General features: G+C 41.5%; 1 protein-coding gene across 1 annotated transcript in view; it reads right to left on the bottom strand.

Moving 5' to 3' along the window:
• CEP152 (centrosomal protein 152) overlaps positions 1-20,352 on the bottom strand; it is an 80,804-nt gene extending 60,452 nt beyond the window's left edge. Inside the window, exons 1-7 of the mRNA XM_081110861.1 lie at positions 19,709-20,352; positions 18,289-18,454; positions 15,273-15,413; positions 13,578-13,717; positions 9,720-9,920; positions 4,444-4,591; positions 49-140 (exon numbers count right to left, since the gene is read on the bottom strand). Coding sequence (XP_080966987.1) covers positions 49-140; positions 4,444-4,591; positions 9,720-9,920; positions 13,578-13,717; positions 15,273-15,399 — 708 coding nt within the window. The 5' untranslated portion in view covers positions 15,400-15,413; positions 18,289-18,454; positions 19,709-20,352. The remainder of the gene's footprint in view (positions 1-48; positions 141-4,443; positions 4,592-9,719; positions 9,921-13,577; positions 13,718-15,272; positions 15,414-18,288; positions 18,455-19,708) is intronic.
• Positions 20,353-22,838: the final 2,486 nt, after the last annotated feature.

The raw sequence follows: 22,838 nt of genomic DNA, 5'->3' as shown, positions 1-22,838 counted from the left end.
GTGATGTAATCCAGTCACCCACCGTCTCTTCCAAGGGGCCATGCTCACCTGCAAAGCCCTGTTCATGCTTTCACTCATTGCATGTGCCTTCTGAGCTTGCTGCAGCTGGAGCCGGAGCTGAGCCACCTCCTGGACTGAGCCTAGCAGGGAAGGGTCACAGAATACACCAAACGTAAATGGCCAAAGCACCTATGGGGTACAGAAGACATGAATCCACTGAGACTACAGAAGGTGGGATTCTGCTTTATTACGTTTTAATATCTATTCAGGTGCACATAAGAATAGTCAGGGGACCCAGAAGGCACAGGTCCAAGATTTAATATGGCTCCCCATATGTCTTTGGGAAGTTAAAAACATGGGCTACTGTGATCTTGCTGTAAATCAAATCACGTCTCCAGACCTGAACACTCTAGAAGTCCTTTAATAGGAGCATAACATTCCAACTCATAGAAAGCCAAAGTGAAAATTCTTTGGAACCCATTTCTATCCTCTAATAAGAAAACTACATCTGGTTGCCTTTAGCTTCTTTCTAAATGTTTTTATTTCCGCCACCCTGACCTCCACAAGTGAAAGAAGCCTATTAGAATTATGCCTCTGAAACTTTAGTAACCTAGTATTATAAATGTAACAAGGGAGGGTCCCATTTAATTTTTTTCTTGTTTCTTTTATTCTTTTTTTAATGTTTTTATTAATTTGAGAGAGAGAGGAAGGGAGAGGGATAGAAAGATAGACGCATTGATGAGAGAGAGACATCAACCGCACACCCCCCCACCGGGGATCGAGCCCACAACCCAGACACATGCCCTGACTGGGAATGGAACCCAGACCCCCTGGTTCAACCACTGAGCCACACCCACATGGGAGTCAAATGAGGTGGGGGGAGGGGAGAGGATTCCATTTACAAGGGACTTTATTGGGTTTCCTCAAAAGAAAATGAGCATCTGGGAAATGTTTAAGCAAAGTAATGATGACATATTATGCAACTAAGAAAATCATATTTTCAAATCCTTTAATGGCAAGGAAAAAGTCTCATAGTTTATGACATGGGAAACAAAAGAATACTAAACTAAACCAGGAGGGGAGACCTAAATAGAGCATGGTCCAAATTTTGATCAAAACACACACATTTAGACAATCTTTGACATTAGTACTTTTGACTTGTTTTGTTTTGTTTTTTAGAGAGTGGGAAAGGGAGAGAAAAACATCGATGTGAGAGCAAAACATCAATTGGTTGCCCTTGCACGTGCCCCAAATAGGGCTGGGGATAGAACCTGTAACCTCACTTTTTGGTGTGTGTTTTTATAAGCGAAAGCTTCTTTAGAAAGTTACAGAGGTAGATGATGTGAGCTTTAGAAGAACTGGGCTCAGGAAACAAGGCAGAGAAGCAAAAGAAGGGCCCTTGAAAATCAAGAGAAAGCAAGCAAAGTACACTTAAAAAAAGACTCCAGTGGGCATGCTCTAGGGAGCAAAAGAATGAGCTAGGTGCTCTGTCTTGAGGGTTTTAAAGGTGGAGATCTGAGGGGAGGTCTTAGCAACAGATCTCAATAGAATATTCATCAGCTCTCCAGGTGTGTCCTTTCAGGGCTGTGGTCTCCACTGATTGGCGGGCGCCAGGGAAGGGGACCATTAATCCTTGCAACTGGTCCTGATGTCAGCCCTGGCATGCAACTGAGGCCTAGACATTATCGCTAAGGAGTTAGTGCTTAAGGGAGTGGTTGTGCAAGGCCCTGCATGGGAGTCGAATGAGGCCACTCTTCAGCCCTTTGTCCCTCCTCTAAGGGGGTCTATCATATGACTTGCAGCATGCCAGGGGAGGAAAGGTCAGGGGAGGGTCCGAACCGCATGACCATCAATGTGAAGGGTCAGGGAGTCTAAACCCATGACCAGAGACTCCAGGGGAGGAAAGGTCACCCTGAGGCAGGTCCTTGTTTTCCTAGTTTTGCCCACTGCCAGGTACCTGGGGATTTCTGCCCAGGGGAACTTCTATACCTGGCCCCTCATCCTTGCTCTGCTCATGTCTACCACATTCCCCACTCCAGGGTAAGGGCTCTGATTGACTTTTGAATAACCCACTCATACCCCTTGTACCAATAGTCAGAATTGACTTAACATGCCAAAGTGTAACTTTCATGTATATGTTAATTAATAACCCCTGAGCTATTTCCACAGCACGGAAAATAAAAATTTGGTTATTTTATTGCCTTTTACTCTAATAGCTACACTAATAAAAGGCAAACATGCAAACTGACCATACCTTTGCTACACCTTAAGCCATGCCCACCCGCCAATCAGAGTGACTATATGCAAATTAACCCAACCAAGATGACGGCCGGCAGCCATGGAGCTGGAGCGAGCAGGAGACTTGGTTGCCCAGTATAAGAGGAAGCCAACCTGCTGCAGCCAGCTCTGAGCTCCACTCAAGGCAACAAAGTTTCAATTATAGAAGATAAATAGACCCCAGATACCTGCTTTCAGCCAGCAGTGGCCACGGAGCTGGAGCGAGCAGGAGGCTTGGGTTGCCCCTGGCGATGGAGGAAGCCAAGCTTCCCACCTGCCCTGGCTGGCTCTGCGCTCCACTCAAGGCTACAAAGTTTCAATTACAGAAGGTAAATAAATCCCAGAATAAAAAAAGTTTAAAAAAAGGAGAGGCTGGGAGCTTCCGTCACCAGGGGGCTTGGCCAGCCTGAAAACGGCCCTCAGCCCATCACCCAAACTGGCCAGGCACCCCAGTGGGGACCCCCTATCCTAAAGGGGGTGTGGCCAGCCTGCAAACAGCCATCAGCCCCTCACCCAGGCTGGCCAAACCTCCATGGGGTGAGGGTACCCACTGGGGGGGGCTTGCCCAGCCTGAAAACAGCAATCAGCCCCTCACCCAGGCTGGACAGGCACCCTAGTGGGGACCCCCACCTTGAAGGGGGTGTGACCAGCCTGAAAACAGCCATCAGCTCCTCATCCAGGCTGGCCAGGCACCCCAGTAGGAACCCCCACCCTGATCCAGGACACCCTTCAGGGCAAACCAGCCGCCCCCACCTGTGCACCAGGCCTCTATCCTATATAACAAAAGGGTAATATGCAAATTGACCCTAACAGCAGAACGACTGGGAATGACTGGTCAATATGACACACACTGACCACCAGAGGGCAGATGCTTAATGCAGGAGCTGTCCCCTGGTGGTCAGTGCGCTCCCACAAGGGGAGCTCTGCTCAGCCACAAGCCAGGATGATGGCTGCCAGTACAGCGGTGGTGGCGGGAGCCTCTCCTACCTCCTCAGCAGCACTAAGGATGTCCGACTGCAGCTTAGGTCTGCTCCCTGCTTGTAAGTGGACATCCCCCGAGGGCTGCCGGGCTGCCAGAGGGATGTCTGACTGCCAGCTTGGGCCCGATCCCCCAGGGAGCAGGCCTACACCAGCAGGTGGACATTCTCCGAGAGGTCCCAGACTGCAAGAGGGCATAGGCTGAGGGACCACCCCCCCCCCTCGAGTGCACAAATTTTTATACACCGGGCCTCTAGACATTTTATAAAAATGAATAGGAAATCAAAACACTGCTGAAACTAATGATAAGAAGCATATTCTCAAACTTAATACCATGGAGACCATAGGAGAAATCTTAAGAATGACAGCCCTGGATGGTGTGCTCAGTGGCTATAGTGTCTGCCCCTGGAACAAAGGGACATGAGTTCGAAATCGGATCAAGGGCACATAATGGGTTGCAGGTTCGATCCCCGGTCCCCCTCCTAGCTCCCCCCTCCTCCACCGCCTCCAGGAACGTGCAGGAGGCAACCAATCGATGCGTTTCTCTCACATCGATGTTTCTCTCTGTCTTTCTCTCTCTCTTCCACTCTCTCTAAAAATCAATGGAAAAATATCCTTCAGTGAGGATTGATTTTTAAAAAAATTATAAAAACTATAACTCACTAACTTCAATTGATTAGGTAAGTGGCTATATTCCATTGTGAGAGGGAAAATAATTAAAGAAGTTACACAAAATGACAGTACTACATGATCAGTGATCAATTCTAAACAGCAAAATATAACAGGATTTTACATCGTTTTTAGCTTTCAGAGATAGACTCTACATTATAACATGTCATTTATTATTCAATTTTTGAACATTCAGCTTTGGCACATTTTCAAAAACAGGTTATTATCTATGCGTGTGGCCTTCATTTCACTTGAAGGAAATACATTCAAATGTCTACTGCAGTTACCTCTGTGCAGTAGAATTATTGGTTATTGTTATTTACTACCTTATATTGTCTGTGTTTTCCAAGTTATCTAATAAATATGCACTAGCTCTGACACATGTATAGTAACGATGTTTAAAAAATTGTTACCAATGATCTTGATTGTCTTTTCTGGGTCTTTATAATTCAAGGCTCCTATGTTCTCTCTGCATAGTATACTAGCCTTCCGGGAGACCACAGAGCCTCAGACACCCACCTGAGTGCAGCAAGTTGGCACACTGCTGTTGACTCTCCTCTAGACTTCTGGACAATCTGTTAATCATCTCCGTCTTTTCTAATTTGGTTGCTTCTTGATTCCTTTCCAGTTGTTTCACCTTGTCTTTCAAATGACAGCAAATGTCTTCCTAAATAGAAAGTGTTCAAGAAGTCATTTTTATGATCCGTTATTAAGTATTAAACTATCAATTATCATTCATGATTGGGTTTTAAGTCAACTATAAAATCATCACATGGCAACATCACCTCCTCTACAAGGATAAGTGCACGGGACTGGGAGTCAGGCGAACCAAGTCATGCGATCTTAGGTGAGTCATCAACTTCTCAGTCTGTTTTTTTTCTTTTGGAATTACACTAACAAAAGGTTGAATTCCATGATTTCTAAAGTGCCTTCTGCTCTACATTCACAAGACACTGCTGTTCTAGAACTAGGTCCTATTCAGGCCAAAGGAAAGGCAGTACATTCCTACTAGTATTTGCACTTTACACTGCCAGTGAAGTGTGTGTAGACACATTCAGGCATGCCACTCTGACTCTGAAGCATGGAGTTTCTACCCAGGACAGCAAGGACACAGACAAACACACGCGACTCTGAGCATCCAAAAGCTCATTAAGTTCTGAGCAGCTAAAAATTATCTTTCCCTCTTCTGAACTCCTTTTAAACTTGATCTGTTTCTCTCGTGTTTTTCCTTCTACCTTTTACATGTCTTATTTGTCTTCATAGTTTCCTTGCAGGTGCCTATGCAGTGCCTTACACATAGTATGTACTACAAAACAAACAAACAAACAAAAAACTTAAAAATAAATGACAAAGAACAACAAATAGAATGAATGTGTGCACACACGTATGTGTGTTACTGTATGGGGATGTATAAATACAGAGCATGTATACAATGTATTCAAGTTTCTTTTTAAAAAAAAAATGCGTTTGTGTGTTTGGGAGTAGTGAGTCACGGGAGTGCCGAGCCCCTGTAGGAGAAATCATCACCTCTCATTCAAAAAGGACTTCACAGGCTGAATTCCAGGCCAAAGGAGCATGAGAAAGGCAGAGAGGTAAATTGGCTAAAGTTCCCTGGAAAAAACCTGAAGAAATTAATAGAAAGAGGAAAATCAAGAAAGGGCTTTAAAGCAGAATGCACTGGGGGCCTGATCCATAGGAAAACCTCAAGCCTAATAATGCCCTAAGGATACCACCCCAAAGCACACCTCAAAAGGATACGGACAGTGCCCCTGAGCAGAGGAAAGGGACTCTGAAGCCTCCTGTTTTGGCTTAACAATTCATGTGAACTTTGTGTTCTAGTTCATGATGTAGCCATGTTTGCTTTAAATTTTTTCGTCTGAATTTGTGGGCAAAATGGAGCTCCTGGAAACTGCCAGTGTTTATCCAACCCTGCCAGCCTCTTGGCCACGCTGCTGATCCCCAGGCCAGCTCGGAAAGCAGGGCTCTCACGCACCGGAGTACCACGCAAGCACAGTGAGTGCCCTAAAGTCAATGACAGCGGGAACGTGTGTGCAAGAAGGGGTGGGGAGACAACTAACGTTTATGAGCTGGGGAAGTCATAGAGATTTTACAAGAGACTGCAAACTGGTTAAAAAAAAAAAAGTAGATATGAAAAACATTGTAAACAAAAGGCAGACTGTGACGATGATTTACCTACATGCATTAATCAATTAAATCATGCAGTTTCCTGTTGACAAGTTCAGGAAAACAGGTTACACTCATAAACTGTGCAACTTAAACACCAAAAACAAACAAAACAAAATGAATGGCTCCATCTTTTCCATGATTAGCATGAGTGATGAGAACACTCAATTCAAGACAAAGACAGACATCTTTTAAGACTGAATGAGACAAGTGGAAGCAAATAAAATTGAACAGATTTCTATGGCACAGCCAAAATGAAGATTAGGACACACACACACACACACACACACACACACAGGTCTGAGAGAGTCCCTCAGCCAATAGAATGAGTTTAAATTAAATATAACGTTAAAGAAAGGTAAGAAAGGGATCACGTGAAAATCATGACACAGAAACCAAAGTCCCTGACTTCACTGAAAGCTGAAGATTTCAAGACCGGAATGAAAAAAACGTTTTAGACCCTCAAGGAGACAGAGATCCTCCCATGACACTTCCATGCCTTAGAGGCACAGAGGCAGGGTAGAGAGAATGTGGGAGACAGTTGGCCAGGAGCGAGTTCTGTCGCTGAAGAACACTCCGAGCTCCGAGCAGCTCGTCGCTCTCATCTTCTCTGTCACACGGGAGGACCTAGAGAAACTCAGCCAAAGTAACGAGAACTGTTACAATGTGTTGTGAGTGTGTACAATCCTTCCTACCCAGAAAAGCTGGTGGCTAAAAGACAACACTAAAGTAATATTATAATTTCACAAGCCATATATTTCTCAAAATATACTAGTTACAGAGACATTTTTAAAAAGCCCAGCTGTACCATGGATAGCTAAGTTAGGCAATCGCCGTGTTGAATTTTGTCTTTCAAAATATACTTAAATATACATCAAGCTAATTTACATCCTGATGTTTAGCTGTTGTTCAATAAAGGTTTGCTGAACAGGTGAAATAATGCAATTAATCTACAACTGCAGTCGCTTCCCAGCAAGAATGTGTTTTACATAAAGCAGTGATTTTCAACCTTTCAATCTGAAGAAGCTCCCTGGTCTTCTAAAAAAAAACACTGCATATGCTCACACCCAAAGGAAACTCCTCCGCTGTTTCAGAGGATTCATCCATCTCGTGGGGCCTAGTCCCGACTGCCTTAGAGGATGCCAGGGTAAGAATCGCTTTAACCAGGAACACTTACACTGTGTGAGCATCTACTCTGTCAACACTGTGCACATCAAACACATAGTACAGGGCACACAGTCCTAACTACATGAGAGCCGCTCAGAACCCAGACACCGGCGAACGTATTCATTTACTGAATTACCCAGTTATTTGTTCCTTGCTACTTACTTTCTAAGACTTGTTTTACTTTTCTTTGCAATCTGCTGAACAGAGTGTAGCAGATAAGTGTTCACCCAAAAGGGAAATAACGTGCAGCTCCCTCTGTAATAACCCTTATGAAGAAAAAGCAGGTAAGGGGTAAAATGCAGTGTGTATGTATGGCTACCGGTTATGTGAGAAAATCTACATCGACCCTCTCCATGTGGAAGAGACTCAATGCATTTTCAGATGACAGGCGGGCATCTCCCTCACTCCTGGTAGATTTTTACAGCACCTCTACAGTCAGGAGTCTCAATTTCGATTCTGAAATTATATAGACTGACCTTTCATTAAAAACACTACTGAGGCAACTGAGAGCAAAGGGAGAGCACAAAAGGGCACCATAATGAAACACTCCCAGAAAGAAACAACGATAAGCACTTTGGCATCGGCACTTTGCAAAGCAGTTGTGCAATTATACACAGAGGCCTATATCCGTGCTGTGCTATGCGATGCTATTTAAGAACAACAACAAAACAGTCACAGAATGTAACGGCAGAAAAAAGACCTTAATCAGCACCTTCAGTGTCTGGTTCAGGGGTCCGAAGCCCATTCAGCGCAGAGTCAAGACTTTGTTCTCTGCTCCAGACGGGGGCAGAGAATCGAGAATGGACGGGGCTCAGGAGCTGAACACTCAGGAGTTCTCCCAGCCCTCCCCGTAACTGTGTCTAAAGCAGCAGAGAATGGAGACACCTCAAGTAACCCAGGATGCAAAAGCTGCCAGACTCCACTCCTCTCATCATCCAAGGAGGACCATTCTCCACGTCTAACTTTAATGCTATTCCCCACACACAACCAAAGTTAATAAAACTGTATTTCAAATTCCATTTGTCTATATATTATATAAAGTAAATTCTCAATAATTGTACCTAACCTTTGTCTTTCCCCACCCCTATATATGCTCCACACTGGTCAAATTCATAATAAGTTTCTCTATAAAAAGAATAAAAACATATTTAGGAAAATGAACATAAATAAAAACTCATATAAATGTACATTAAAATAAAATAAAATGGTATACAAACAATTATTATTGCCAATAATGCACCTTCTATAGCTCTATCTAAATAATGGAAAATTTTAGAGTCAGCTGTATAAATAAGAAATTAAGAACCCAAATCAGAATAAATTTTTAGTGTAATTTTCCATACACTCACATCTTATTTTTCTTCTTCTCTTCCTTTGGGTTAGATTAGTTCTGAAACTGCCTTAAGGAAAATGCGCTTTGAAATTTTATTCACTGAAACGATTTACCTGGAGTTTTGGAGCACAAGCAAACCCCCACCTGACTCACCATCAGCTTACAACATCCTATTCCCTTTGGGGCAAAAGTAATAAAAACTGTGAAATGTGCTCAAGTCTCAAACCTCAATAATTTTAGATCAGACTACCTTCCCTCGTTTACTATGCTAGTCTCAAAATGAACTCTTCTCTCAAGAACCATTTCTAGACAGTCTTAATGATGGGCTTCTTACCAAATGCTGGGAGACCCAAGAAAAGTGTTCTAGTGGTTAAGCTCCCAGGACCAGCCCTCAAGCCATCTCCCAGAACACTCATTCCTTCCAGTCTGGATTTATTCCAGGACAGTATGTATAAACTAGAGGCTCAGTGTACGAATTCGTGCACCAGTGGGGTCCCTCAGCCTGGCCTGCGGGATTGGGCCGAAACTGGCTCTATGACACCCCCCGAGGGGTCCCAGATTGTGAGATGGCACAGGCCAGGCTGAGGGACCCCACTGGTGCACGATCAGGGCCGGGGAGGGACACTGGAGGTTGGCTAGCCAGGGAGGGACTGCGGGAGGGCTCCAGGGTGTGTCCGGCTCGGTCCCGATCAGGAGACCCCAGCAACAAGCTAACCTACCAGTCGGAGCATCTGCCCCCTGGTGGTCGGTAAACATCATAGTGAGTGGTTGAGCAGCCTTAGCATATCATTAGCATATTACACTTTGATTGCCTGAACAGCTGACCTGATAACCGGACAATTAGCATATTAGGCTTTTATTATATAGGATACCCTACAGGTAAACAACTAGCACTGTGAGAATCCATCCTACCACAGGAAGGGTTTCCAAAATCATGCCTGCCTTAGGGAGTATGCATAAATAAAAAAATCTTTGTCTTTAAATTTTTACTTACAATAAAAAACCTACTGCAAACATCCAAAATTTCTATATGAAGAACCACAAAATGTCAGTTATAAGACAGAACGGCTTTGCTTATTGACAACAGTGGCTCATCTGAAATCATCCCAACCTGTTCCTTAAGGGCAGCCACCGTAGCATCCAACTTGTTTTGTAAGGACAGCACTTGCTCCTCGTACTTGCTGGTGAGGCCTGCCACGACGGTCTCGTGCTGCTCCCGGGCGCGCTGCAGGGACTCGGAGTGATGCAGGTCCAGCAGCTGCTGCTTCAGGCTTTCCAGGGCCATTTCCGTCGTCCTGGACTTCTTAATCATCTAGCAGACACACGACAGCCCCCTTTATTGTATGTGACTCTGTGCTCTCTATTTATAAACATTAACCCCCAAAATCAACATGCTTTAATGACAGTAGAGAAGGGTCTCCCCATGGTGGCTCTGGTTCCTTAAGGCTTCCCTGTCTGGGACCCACCAGGCCCATAGGGGTTGCAAACATTATTCACTGAGAAGAAAGAAAAAAAACTGGAATTACCCAAGATGACAATGTGGGTACCAGACAAGGAACCTGTGGCAACTATACGGTCCCAGCGCTGTTTGCAATGCTCTGTGAGCCAAGTGTGGGGGGCAATCCAATCGTCAGGTCACAGAAAAATGACAACTGTTTCTTGAAAGACTGATGAAACTTGTCAATGGTCACTTACTAAAAACACGGTTTTGAAGCTATAATTGTACAGTTACAAAACACTGGTGTAGTTACTACACACCATTATAGCTTTCAATACTGGCTCCCAAAATATGTGCATGTCCTAATTCCTGAAACTTGTGAATACCTTAGGTTACATGGCAAGAGAAAATTGAGGTTGCGGACTGAACTCAAGTTGTTAAACTGATGAGTTTAACATAAGGAGATTATCCCGGATTATCTGGGTGGGCCTAATGTATCCACAATGGTCCTTACATGAGAAAAACTGAGGCAGAAAGGTCAGAACCAGGGACCGCTGGCTCTGAGGATGGAAAAGGGCCACACACCCTTTGCATGCAGCCTCTCAAGGCTAGAAAACACAAGAAAATGGACTATCCCACTAATACCGTTTTAATTAGCTAGTTATTAAGAATACCAAAGAAGGAAAGGGGAGGCCAGAACATTATAGGCATGTCACTTGGGCAGCTTCACCAGGAAGCTGCAACTTCACACTCCCCAGGGAGCTGCTGGCCCACTCCCTGCAGATTACTAGGGGAAGGGACTGAACAAAGGGAAGATGGGCACATGGGCAGTGAAGTTGGGGTGACCTAGGGAAGGTGCCCAGAAGTAAAACCTGGGAACCGAAATCACTGGACAAAGGAGGCAGGGCTCCTGCAAGCCCGCAAAAATTTGGGAATACATAATCCCCTAGACTAGTGGTCGGAAAACTGCAGCTCGGCAAACCGCGGCTCGCGAGCCACACGCGGCTCTTTGGCCCCTTCAGTGTGGCTCTTCCACAAAATACCGACTTCTGCGCACGGGCCACGAAGTTTCAACCGCACTGTATGTGTGCGCCCGCACGTGGTATTTTGTGGAAGAGCCACACTCAAGGGGCCAAAGAGCCGCATGTGGCTCGCGAGCCACGGTTTGCCAACCACGGCCCTAGACAAAGGCGCTCTCTCTCTTGGCTCTTGGCTCTCTGGTCTCTTTGGCTTTGCTCCTGCGCGTGTTCCCTCCATAGCCATGTGGCCCTCGGGACCCCACACGCAGTGGACTGCTGGACTGCAGCTGGGAACACAAACTAAGCTGGTTTAATGCTGGACTGGACACTGTTCCAACATGGGATGAAAACTCTGGGCAACGGCTTTCATTCTAGCCCTACTGACATCACAGCTACACTTCTTCTATGATGGGACAGAGGGAAATGTGACCTTGGAAACTCAGGGGGGTAACCCCACAGAAATAAAGCTTTCTACAATGTCTCAGCTTCCCATGAGGACCTCCGGAAATTCTTATTCCAGTGGCACCCCAAGAAGCCCACTTCCCCCAGCAACTGGCGGGGATGAGGGGATCTCCCTACCGCTAACACCACAGAGCTTCCAAAAAGCAACACAGCCCTATTCACACCTTAATTTTAGCCCAGTGAGACCCATGCCAGACATCGAACGTCTGGAACTCTAAGATAATAATTTGTGTTGTTTTAAACCACTAAGTTTTTGGTATTCTGTTATAGCAGCAATAGAAAACCAAAACATTGGTGATTCTGTTAGTTTTTTTAAATTTTATTCTTTTATTTATGCTACTTTATTTCTGATAAATGCAATTTCTAATTCAGAAGATTACAAAGTTATAACCTTTTACTACATAAAAAGAAATTCAACTTTTTAATCTAATAACTTTATCAGTTTTCAAAACTTTTTAAATACAAATAATGTACTGCAATATTGTGATTTCTAAGAAATATATATTTGGTCATTCAAATGACCAATGTATTTGGTCCTCATCTGCAATCCCTGGCTCACAGCTCCCAAAACCTTGGCATTTCCTAAGTATTGAGAGTGATAAAATGTCTGTCTCTTGTTGCGTGAATGAGGTTGACTTTTCACCTGAGGATGGGGGCTGGTTGTGTTGGAACTTTCAGTCCCATCCTCTGACCTCCAAAGTGGGTAGAGGGGCTAGAGGTTGAATTAATCGTAGATGTCTGATTTTAATCAACCACGCGAGGCAATAAAGTCTCCATAAAAACCCAATCAGACAAGGTTCTCAGAGCTTCTGAGGTGGTGAACATGTGGAGATGCAGGGAGAGGGTGTACTCAAGGGGGCACGAAAGCTCCACGTCCTTTTCCCATACCCTACTCCATGCCTCTCTTCCCCTGGCTGTTCCTGAGTTATATCCTTTTATAACAAACCAACTAGAGGCCCGGTGCACAAAAATTCGTGCACTCAAAAGGGGGTGGGGGGAAGAGTCCCTCAGCCTGACCTGCACCCTCTTGCAGTCTGGGAGCCTTCGGGGGATATCCAACTGATGGCTTAGGCCCGCTCCCCAGAGGCCACAGTCTGGCCTTCCTCTGTGGGAAGCAACCGGCAGGCCGATTGGGCAGCCGGTGAGTGGCCGGCCCCACCCCCCAATCGCCGTCCCCTCTCTCTGCCTGCTGGCACCTGCCTTGGCTGCTCTAGCGCCACCCGCTCACCAGCCCCGCCCCCTGCTGACCAGTCATTCCGTAGTTTGGTCGATTTGCATATTAGGCTTTTATTACATAGGATAATCTAGTAAGTAAAATGTTTCTCTGAGTTCTGTGAGCCTCTCTAGAAAATTAATGGGACCCAACGAGGGGGTCGAGGGAACCACTGATTTACAGCCAGTCAGTCAGAAGTACAGGTAACAACCTCGGATTACAACTGGTGTCTAAAGTTGGTGCAGACAGTGTCAGAACTGATGAATTCCTGGACCTTCAGCTTGTGTCTGAGAATTGCTTGGTGTTGGTTTGGGGAGGAAAGCAGGGGAGACTTGGGAAAAGAAAACCTGTGAGCAGGGGCTTGGTAATCAAATAGCAGCGTGCCGTGGGAAGTTTTGTCCATGTACAGGCATCGAAAACAACAAACAGACTTGAGTGTGAGAGTAAGAGAAGAGACAGGGAAGGGAAAAACATAATCAGAACTGTACTTTAGAAAGATTAAGCAGATGGCCATAAGAGAGAAGTTGGAGAGGGGATAAAAGAATAGAGACTAGTAAGAGAATTTTGCAATAGATAAAATCCCAAATTGAGGACTTGTAAACAGAAATGAGGAGACTCAACAGAATGTAGCAGATGAAGGGGAACAGAGAAGCTGGGGTTTCTTCCTGATGTCTGATGTACAGATGGCTGGGTGGATGGGAGCACCATGCCTCCGAAGTAAGGAAAAGAATAGCAGGCTTGTGGTGGAAGAAAGCATGAACTTCAAAGTTCTAAATTTAGTCCTACCATACCAAAAGTTAAGTAACTAAATTTTTTATAAATAGTTAAAATATTTACCTGTTCTTCCTTGACTTTTAATGCTTGTATTTGGGTCTCCAGCGCTTTGATTTGTGCTTCAAGCTGTATCTCTCTTTCTTTTCCATTCTGAAAGAGTTTCTGTGATTCTCGAAGGCTGAGGGCCAAACCATCCTTTTCATCTAGGACATTAAAAGTGTTTATAGGAATAATATGTTACTGTAAAGGGACCCCAATTGTCACAATCTCTATCAAATATCAGATCTACATCATATATAAAAGTTGTTGCATTCAATTTAATTCAGATAACGAACTTTAGCTGATTTAGAGAAAAACAGAAAAGTTCCAAAAATGAATGCCTGAGTGACACCAAAAAAATTTAGAGAACCAGAACCTCTTCCTTCAAAAATCTGATTGTATCCCTTTGGGGACCAAAAGATTTCCTAACAATGACTTCAGCATCTATTTATTTGAGAAGCTACACAGATATGACAAAACAGTTAATCAGAAAAGAAATCTGAGGGCCCAGCCAGCATGGCTCAGTGGTTGAGCTTCGACCTATAAACCAGGAGGTCATGGTTCGATTCCCGGTCAGGTTTTGGGCTCGATCCCCAGTGTGGGGCATACACGAGGCAGCCTATCAATGATTCTCTCTCATCACTGATATTCCTCTCTCTCTCTCTCTCTCTCTCTCTCTCTCTCTCTCCCCCTTCCTCTCTGAAATTAATAAAAATATATTTTAAAAAAGGAATCTGCAGACTAATTACGTTCTATACATACTTGCAATGAACTCTTAAATTCACCTAACCTTAAATTCTTCCCACATACTTTATATGATAGCCTACAAATTCTTCTCTCAACATAAAATGTATGATCACTACAGAAAGATGCCTTTATCACTATCAATTAAGTTTGAAATGAGCTGGAGTGCAGTCACAAAATTATTCTATAAGTGAAACGTTCAACATGGACCGAAACTACAGAAAGCACGAAGAGTAAGCAATTAGAGTTTGAATCTGCATTTACTCTGTGTGCTTTTCCCAGGTGTGGCTCCACGTTCTCCTTGGCACACCTGCAGGAGTTCAGGTCACTGTCTCTTCCTTGGATTAAAACAGTGGTTCTCAACCTTGGCTGCACATTAGAATCACCTGGGAGTCTTTTTAAAATCCTGATTTCTGGGCCTCATCCTCCAGAAATTCTGTTTCTTTGTTATGGGGTGAGGCCACAACATTAGTAACAAAGAAACAGAATTTCCGGAGGATGGGGCCCAGAAATCAGGATTTTAAAAAGATTCCCAGGTGATTCTAATGTGCAGCCAAGGTTGAGAACCACTGGATTAAATCATGATGCTAATTTGTAGGCTCAGAAAATATCTTGCAAACTAATCCCAAGTCTCACTGGGTATTGTAACACTTCATCCAAGATAAATTCCTCAACCAATTTTCAGGACAGGATGCCATCAGCATAGTTAAATAATGTTCACTTATTCTAACAGCCTAACAGGTAGAAGAGGAGGAAGAAGCGGGGGGAAATGAGGACCTCAAAGCAGTTTGCTCTGGAGAGAAGTCATCCGAAGAAAGGTGTCACAGGCCTTGGGTTCTGTTTCCTTCAGACCGACTCACTATGATCCCTCTGACCAAATACGTCAGCTCACTGAGCTTCATATTTAAAATGAGGATCTTGGAAACAAGACATCTAAGCTCCAGCACACCTCATAAATGACAGCTGTCATCTTACCTTTGATTATCAGAAGCTGGTGATTCAGATACCTGATCTGACGCTCACTTTCATTTAACTTTTCAACTAAATTGTCCAGTTGCCTCTCTTTTGCTTTGTTAAGAACCTGAAGTTGAATGATCTGCATATTTTCTGCAGAACCTGATTTGGAATGAAAGACAATTTATTAGATAAAAGCATACCAAAATATAAATCTGTGGTCATTTAGGGCAGTGTTTCCCCAAACTGTAGGTACTATTCATCAGAGTATCATGAAAACAATTCGGTGAACTGTGGCTAGCATTTCTTAAAGAAACAAAAAATATAGACTATAATAGAACATATCAGAGTCCATCATGTAGTACAAATGAGTACTATTTTGTGATTCTGTGGAACGTATGTTTTCGTTACATACACTTATTTACCTAGATAAGTATTGTAGACCCCATCACAATGTACAAAATGTACTTCATACTGTGCTCACTGCCAGAAAAGTTTGAAATGTCACTAATTTATAGAGTTTAACCCTTCATCACTACCCTTTTGGCTAATTAAAAATAAATATATACGAATGTGAATGAAAATGTGTCAGGATATGCAATAAACCTGACAAGCTCAGAGGAACACGTGGCAGGCTGACAAGCTCTGTGACCAAAAGTAACCACACAGATGATCTGGTCACATCCTAACTGGGCAGGTCACAGTGGGCAGTCACGTCCCAGGCCTACGGCATCATTGGTAGAGGTCAATCTTTACCTTAAGGAAACCCTGTCCATTGTTCTGATATATCCAGGACAACATGGCTTTGAAATAACAAAGTAATTTTCTTTTCCTACCCCTCGAAGGCACAACTGCAGGCACCAGAGCACAAGACCATAGAACCCTACTGCTATCTTGTTCTCCATAGGCCATCTCTATGTGCTGCAAATTTAATTAACTACTCCGTACCCACCAGGTAAAAGTATGTGTTTCTCCATTTTGCCTCTTATCCAATGCTAGAGTTTTTCCTGCTATGCTTTCTCGCAGCCCCTTAACCTACCGGCATTGGATTTCATCCTCCTTCCTTACGTCTTCTCCTTTGATTCTAATGCATAAAATAAGCTGCAAAGCCACCATTCTCGGAGCATATGTTCCCCACAGTGCCATCAGTTGGCTCAAATAAACTCATAAAAATTCTCTACAGGTTTGGACATTTCTTACATTGACACCATTACAATGGAATAGAGTTCTATGACCTCATAAAATTGAAAAATAAGTACATCAGCTTCTATAAAACCATTTTTAAAAACATTTCTAGATATCCTCCTCAAAATATCTATTATAAGCAGGAGTGGGGATTACATAGTATTCATGTTTATGCTGGCACATAACTGCTGACTTAATAAAGTAATGAATAGATTAATAAAGGATTTCGAGGACTTCTCTCACAAATAATTAAAGTCACATTAGGGAGCACTTTAAATGATTGGGGGGTCGGGGGGACTTACAGGAAAATAATGCTTAAACTACATAATGACAAATGCATTTTCTACTAGATCACTGCTCCTACTTGCTAGCAAACAAAGCAGGCCTCTTTTTAAAAAGAGATATGGTTAAACCTCGCCCCCCCCCCCCCCACAAAAAACAAAACAAAACAAAAAAACTGAAGACTGAAAACTTTGTTAGAAGTTAACTTTCTCTCCGGCCTTAGAGGAGGGCTAGCCCAGGGGTAAACCCAGTGTACAAGCCACACCTCTCTCCAAGGTCATCTTTTTAAACTACTGTTTCTAAGAAGGCGCAGTCACTAAATCTGGCACTGCCATTAAGTTACTCAGTTAACCTCCAAACGTCAAATTTAGGCACATGTGTAACTGATGTAAACAAAAAATAAATCAACTTGACAAAATGCAGATTAAGAAAATGATAAAAGGTTATATATGCAGAACGACCAACTGACCATGGGAACTGAAGGCGTCTACACCTCAGGCCCCTGTGGTGGTGCTAATGGACACATCCCCAAACCAGTTCTGCCACTCACTGTCCACTTCCGCATCTCTTCAGGCCACGCCACAGTGGCATAAACAAAGAGGGGCCACCCCCATGTTTGCTTTGACTCCCCGAGAGCCTGTGAGTCTGGAGCCTGAGCCTATGTGGAGTTAGAGCCTGAAGGCTAGCTTTCTCTTTGGCCGTAGCCCAGGAAACCTACAATATCCAATATGACTCCCTCCCCCTACCAGCCCATTTCTTAAATGTAAGACAAACAAACAAAAAACTTGCTGTCACACCCTAGAATCACTATGGTTCTTCAACATGCACAACAATTAGCTTTTTCACATGCCCGAGAGTAGACAATGCAAGTTGAATGTATGACAACACTAATTCAGGTCAGTCTAAGTAAACGTTTTGATTTTTGGTTTTGGGTATTTTATCTCCTCAAAATGCTCTCATAGCTACTTTTCTCATTTTCATATTTATACATATACAATCCAAAAACAAAAATGTTGGTAAGTGCCACAGGACTAAACCTGAGATAGGAGTCCAGTTTCAATTCTGAACATAAAGTAATTTATATCAGAGTTGTCTAATTATTACATTAAAATTCTAAAAATCAAAAGGAAAAATTAAGATGATAATAGCTGATTTACTAAATTACATTTCTATATAACAAAAAATCTAGAATAAAGGGAAAACTATATTTCTTTTTCCAAATTAGACTTCAGTTAGAAAACTATAAAACTAATGAAAAATCTGAACCAATTACAATGACTCAAATGTAAAATTGAGAAAATTTTATTTTTGTTTTTATTATGGAAAATTTCAAATATATAAGAAGGTAGAAAAAAGAGCACAAAGAATCCCATCACCATATTATTTGAAGTAAATACTAGACTTCATATCAGTTTATTCATAAATACTTCAGCTATATCACCAACAATAGGGTTCTTTTTAAAAACCAACCACAATTCAATCACCATATTTAAAAAAAGAAATAATTCTTGAACATGCATAACGTGTTTAACATTCTCCAATCATAAAAAAATATAAACCTGATACATACTTTCATTAGCTCCTAAGAATTGTTGTTGCAGGCCTTCAAATGTGTCACCTCCTGCTATCTCCTGGGCTGGCGAGTCACTGTGCTGAGCAGGAGGCTGGTAAGGTTTATATACCACTGTATACGGTTCCAACACTTGACAGCTGGGAGCTTGTGATGTACCGAATTGCTATTATAAGATGATAAATGAAATTGACAATTAGGATTTGGCCTTTTCCTCAAAAATTACCTGAATCACCTTAATTTTGTTACAAAACTTAATGGTGGTACAATTAAAATTTTATACAGACATCTTTGCTTTAAAATAACTTATTGTTAGTTAACACTGAAAGTCTATGAAATATAATTTCTCACGTCTTAATTGGACTTTTGAGCTTATAACAGGCCAATCCCATAAATAACACAGGAGAATTCTAATAAGACTGCATAGAAATATTTAAGAATGATTTAGATGATGCCGACATCCTGGGAACACAAAAATACACATATCCAAGAACATATAATACAATGCTTCATATGTAATAAATGTTCAACAACTTTTGTGGAATGAATACTATTCTACAGAGACAGAAGAGAAAATGACACTTTAAAAGAAAAAAAATCATCCTGCCATTGGGGGACACAGAATAGACACTGGCAAAATGAGGCATTCATTATCATTAATAAAGTCTGAGAAACAGCTAACTATATCCTAAGGTCTTACTTCATTAAACTCTGACAGGGTTAAGTAAAAAAAAATAAAAAAATAATTGTCCTTCACATTCATCCCATCTACTGCCATTATTATCACAAAACAGGTATCAGCTTTGAAGTGTTTGACCTAAAATGTGTTATAAGAGTGGTCACGATAATTAAATAAATAGATTTACTGCTTTAAAACTGTATCAGCTTTGGCCAGCTAGCTCAGTTGTTTAGCACATCATCCCAATATGACAAGGTTGTGGGTTCAATCCCAGGTCAGGGCACACACAAGAATCAACCAATAAATGCATAAATAAGTTGAATAACAAACTGATGTCTTTCTTTCTCTCTCCGTTCCTCTCTCTAAAATCAATATATTAAAAAAAATAAAAAGCTATATCAAGATATCTGAACATAGCTTCTCACTAAAGCATAGTGAAGTGGTAGAAGCCTGAAACAGCAGTAAATGAGGAATATTATTCTTTGACAAGCTTAATTCTTAACGTTTAATTAACTGTCTCCATAAAGCCTCTATGATATTTTAAAATTCTGACTTAGGATCATGATTTCGTTAGATTGTAAACAGAAACCAGCATGACTAATTCAGCATGAGCCTGAATAAATGCACTCTCAAAATTGTTTAGATTTGTAAATCTTATCCTTGTACTTATACACATTCCTTAAACAGACACGTGTGTGGGCACATTTAAGCAAATTCTTAAAAGTCAAGTTCTTATAATACCTGAAAATGATTCCTTTGAGGATCTGAAAATTTAATTACATTGGCTGGCTGATTATTAAATTCCTGCTTCTGACCATTGGTAAATGGCCTAAAGTCTTCAGGAAGATGATATAAATCAGTCTGTTCATATTTACTCGGAGGACTGTAACCCCTTCCGCCTTCATCTCCACCTTCTTCGGGATGGTACCCAGGATGCTGCTCTTCACTCTTACTTGGATTCTCTTCCCAGCCATTGCCGATTTTCTGTCCCACATATATATCCCGAATCTCATTATAGTCCTATTAGGTAACAAGAGTAAGACAAAACCACTAAGATCTAGTCCCACCCTCATCAAAATCATTATCACACCAGATACTCACGTTTGCACTTCTAGATTTAGGCAGCACCTGATGGTCATTCCAGTTCACCTCCGATTGCTCAGAAGGATGAGGTCTTGAGAAAAATCGACACTTTAGATTTAGAGCTTATCCTTTATTTGGACGCAGCTATCACAAAGAACCCCAAGATTTTAACATGTTTTCCCTCCAACCTTTACCTACAAGCTTAAGAATTAGTCCACAATTTTATAATCACATACACTGTTATAACCTGCAGAGAATCAAAAGACGGGCACTTACAGAATGCAATACACATATGAAGATGATTCACACCCTTACCGTCCCTCTGTGTCGTCCTCACTGCAGTCCGAGGAGTGGAGCTCGGGGGAGGACAGGTCGTCATCCAGCATATCATGGGGCAGGTCTGTGAGTAACTGCTGCAACTGAGACGTGAGAGTCGGCGTCAATAGCACACTGACTTAGATCAAGATGCCAAACCAAAGCTGCCCTGGACCGAGTAATCAACTGCAGAAGTCAAAGAAGTTCCTAATGTCTACATTTAATAATGTCACCAATTACTTTCACCATTTCACTTGGGGAAAGGGGAATAGATCAGTTCAGGATTTATATTAGAAGGCTTTATTTTTTTCTACACAGGTTTTGGATTTTAACACACATAACATTGCATTAGAACTTTAAAACTTCTCTCTGGAAGCACAGCACGTCGTGATAAGGGTACAACCACTATTATGTTATCGCAGGGTAGATGTGAGTCTCAGAATCCTATTCTACCAGAAACCAGGCCTTGGGGACTTGATTACCAGACTTCCTGCAGGAAATCTGAACTGCCAGACTGGCTTTGCCCAGGTGGTGAGAACAGCAGAAAAAGAAGCAGGTGGCCTAGAAGCCCTATTAAAAGCTCTAAAAACGTGACAAAAACCTCCTAGGGAGTGATTAATTAGTAGACAGCCATCTAATACCAATGATGAAAAGATATGCAATATTCAGCTGTTGTAAAACATTTGAGTAAAAAGAGATGTAAGATTCAGGTTTCTACAGGTTGCACTCTCAAAAGCATAACTCGAAAACTAACAATAAAAGCATCTGACTTTGATCTCCAATTTTTTTTTCTAGAAAACTCTTATCTTGAGCATTCTCACTATAAAAACTAGATATAGAATAAATTCATTTAAGTTTCCAGATAAACTGTGATAAAGAGATGAATGGTAATCTGTTGAATTTTAATATCTATCAGTAAATGTTTTTCCTCAAATCCCAATACATTATCAAATCCCAAAGTAACTGTAACAGATTCAAATACTGTATTACTAAATAGTTAAAAGACTGTTTATAATGCCTTCTCTTTCAAATTAAGCACCAGTTAAATAAATAAGTTGACTGAGGCCCTCCACGGTACATAAATCAATCCCATAAAATTATGCAATGAGTAAAATTTAAAGATATTAAATACTCTGTGTAAAACCCTGGAGGAAGAAAAGGAAACATTTCTTAGCCTATGACAGATTTTCCCCACTTTATCATTAAAATTAAAAAAAAGTGTAGTTATAAAACATATCTGAGAATTACATTTATAATAAAAAAAACTTTCATAAACTAAATACATACGGTAACAGTTAAATAAAAATATTTTAAGAAAGGTCTGAAAGGTATGCTCCAATTGTTAAGTTCATTTTCGTGAAATCAAACTTGGGAATGGAAAATAGGTGTGTACGGTGGGAAGGGAGGTATACTTCCTTCACTCCCTTATATATTTCTAATATTCACTGGATAACTTTTTAAAAAAAATATTTTCTCAATTCATTTGGTTCTTTACAAATATTCCTATATTAGAGAAAAATATTCTATTCAATGACAAGTTATCTTCATTTGAAAATTTATTTGACACTAATATAAATAAGGCAGGCCTTGACTGATTGGCCACCTGCCCATGCAAGGTTATTGAAAAATCATTTTGAGAGTCAGCCATCACAGAGCTGATCCAAAGATATAAATAATAAGAAACACAAAAGAGACAATACTAAAAACCAAACAAACATATCAAAATGTTAGTATATTAAATGTGAGCCTCAAGTAAAAAATAATGTGATTTTACAAACACAAAATTTACTAAGAAGAAAAAAAAACATCTATGAAGTCTTTTTAAATAGTCTAACCTGTTATGTCGATAATTATGTATCACTGCTTTAAGGAAAAAGACTATGCCCACACATTATACAGGGGAAAAATAACAAATAAATATTTTATACTTACATCAAGTAAGGACTCCTGTACAGAAAGAATACTGTCTTCTAAATCTTCAGTGAGGTTCAAGTACATAGCCTTATAATTCAGGGGAAGTTTGACAGGGACATCTGAACAGTACATTTTCCCCTCACAAAAATAGAAAAAGCTATGCAATAATTAAGGAGCTCTTGTAACTTTCTTTGTGACACCACAGGTGTAAGTGAAAAAGCATTAACAAAATTGGTATCTATGAAGAAAATTTAATTGAGTATAAAAAATAAGTTCTGAATGTTTCTGGATCAGTAAGTAAACTTATCAATCAGCAAAATCATCCCTGTAGTATTTAATGCCTTATAAACTATTTTTTTAATGTAAGCTAACATTTGAAATCGTTTCCTTCCCTTCAGAAACGTTCTCCATTAAAGTTTTTTGGCATAGCTGGGGCATATTCCCTTGACTTCCACAACTTTTAGGGCAGAGAGAAGCTAAATGAGGTGAGTCCTCATTCAGGTACAAAATCCCACCCCCAAGGCTTCCATTTTCCCAGGATCAAAGTGTACCCTTCTTC

This window comes from Myotis nattereri (assembly GCF_964212035.1).
Source record: "Myotis nattereri genome assembly, chromosome: 1".
In the NCBI taxonomy this organism is placed as follows: domain Eukaryota; kingdom Metazoa; phylum Chordata; class Mammalia; order Chiroptera; family Vespertilionidae; genus Myotis; species Myotis nattereri.
The sequence above is the reverse complement of the archived record's forward strand: the minus strand, read 5'-3'. Positions and strand labels throughout refer to the sequence as shown.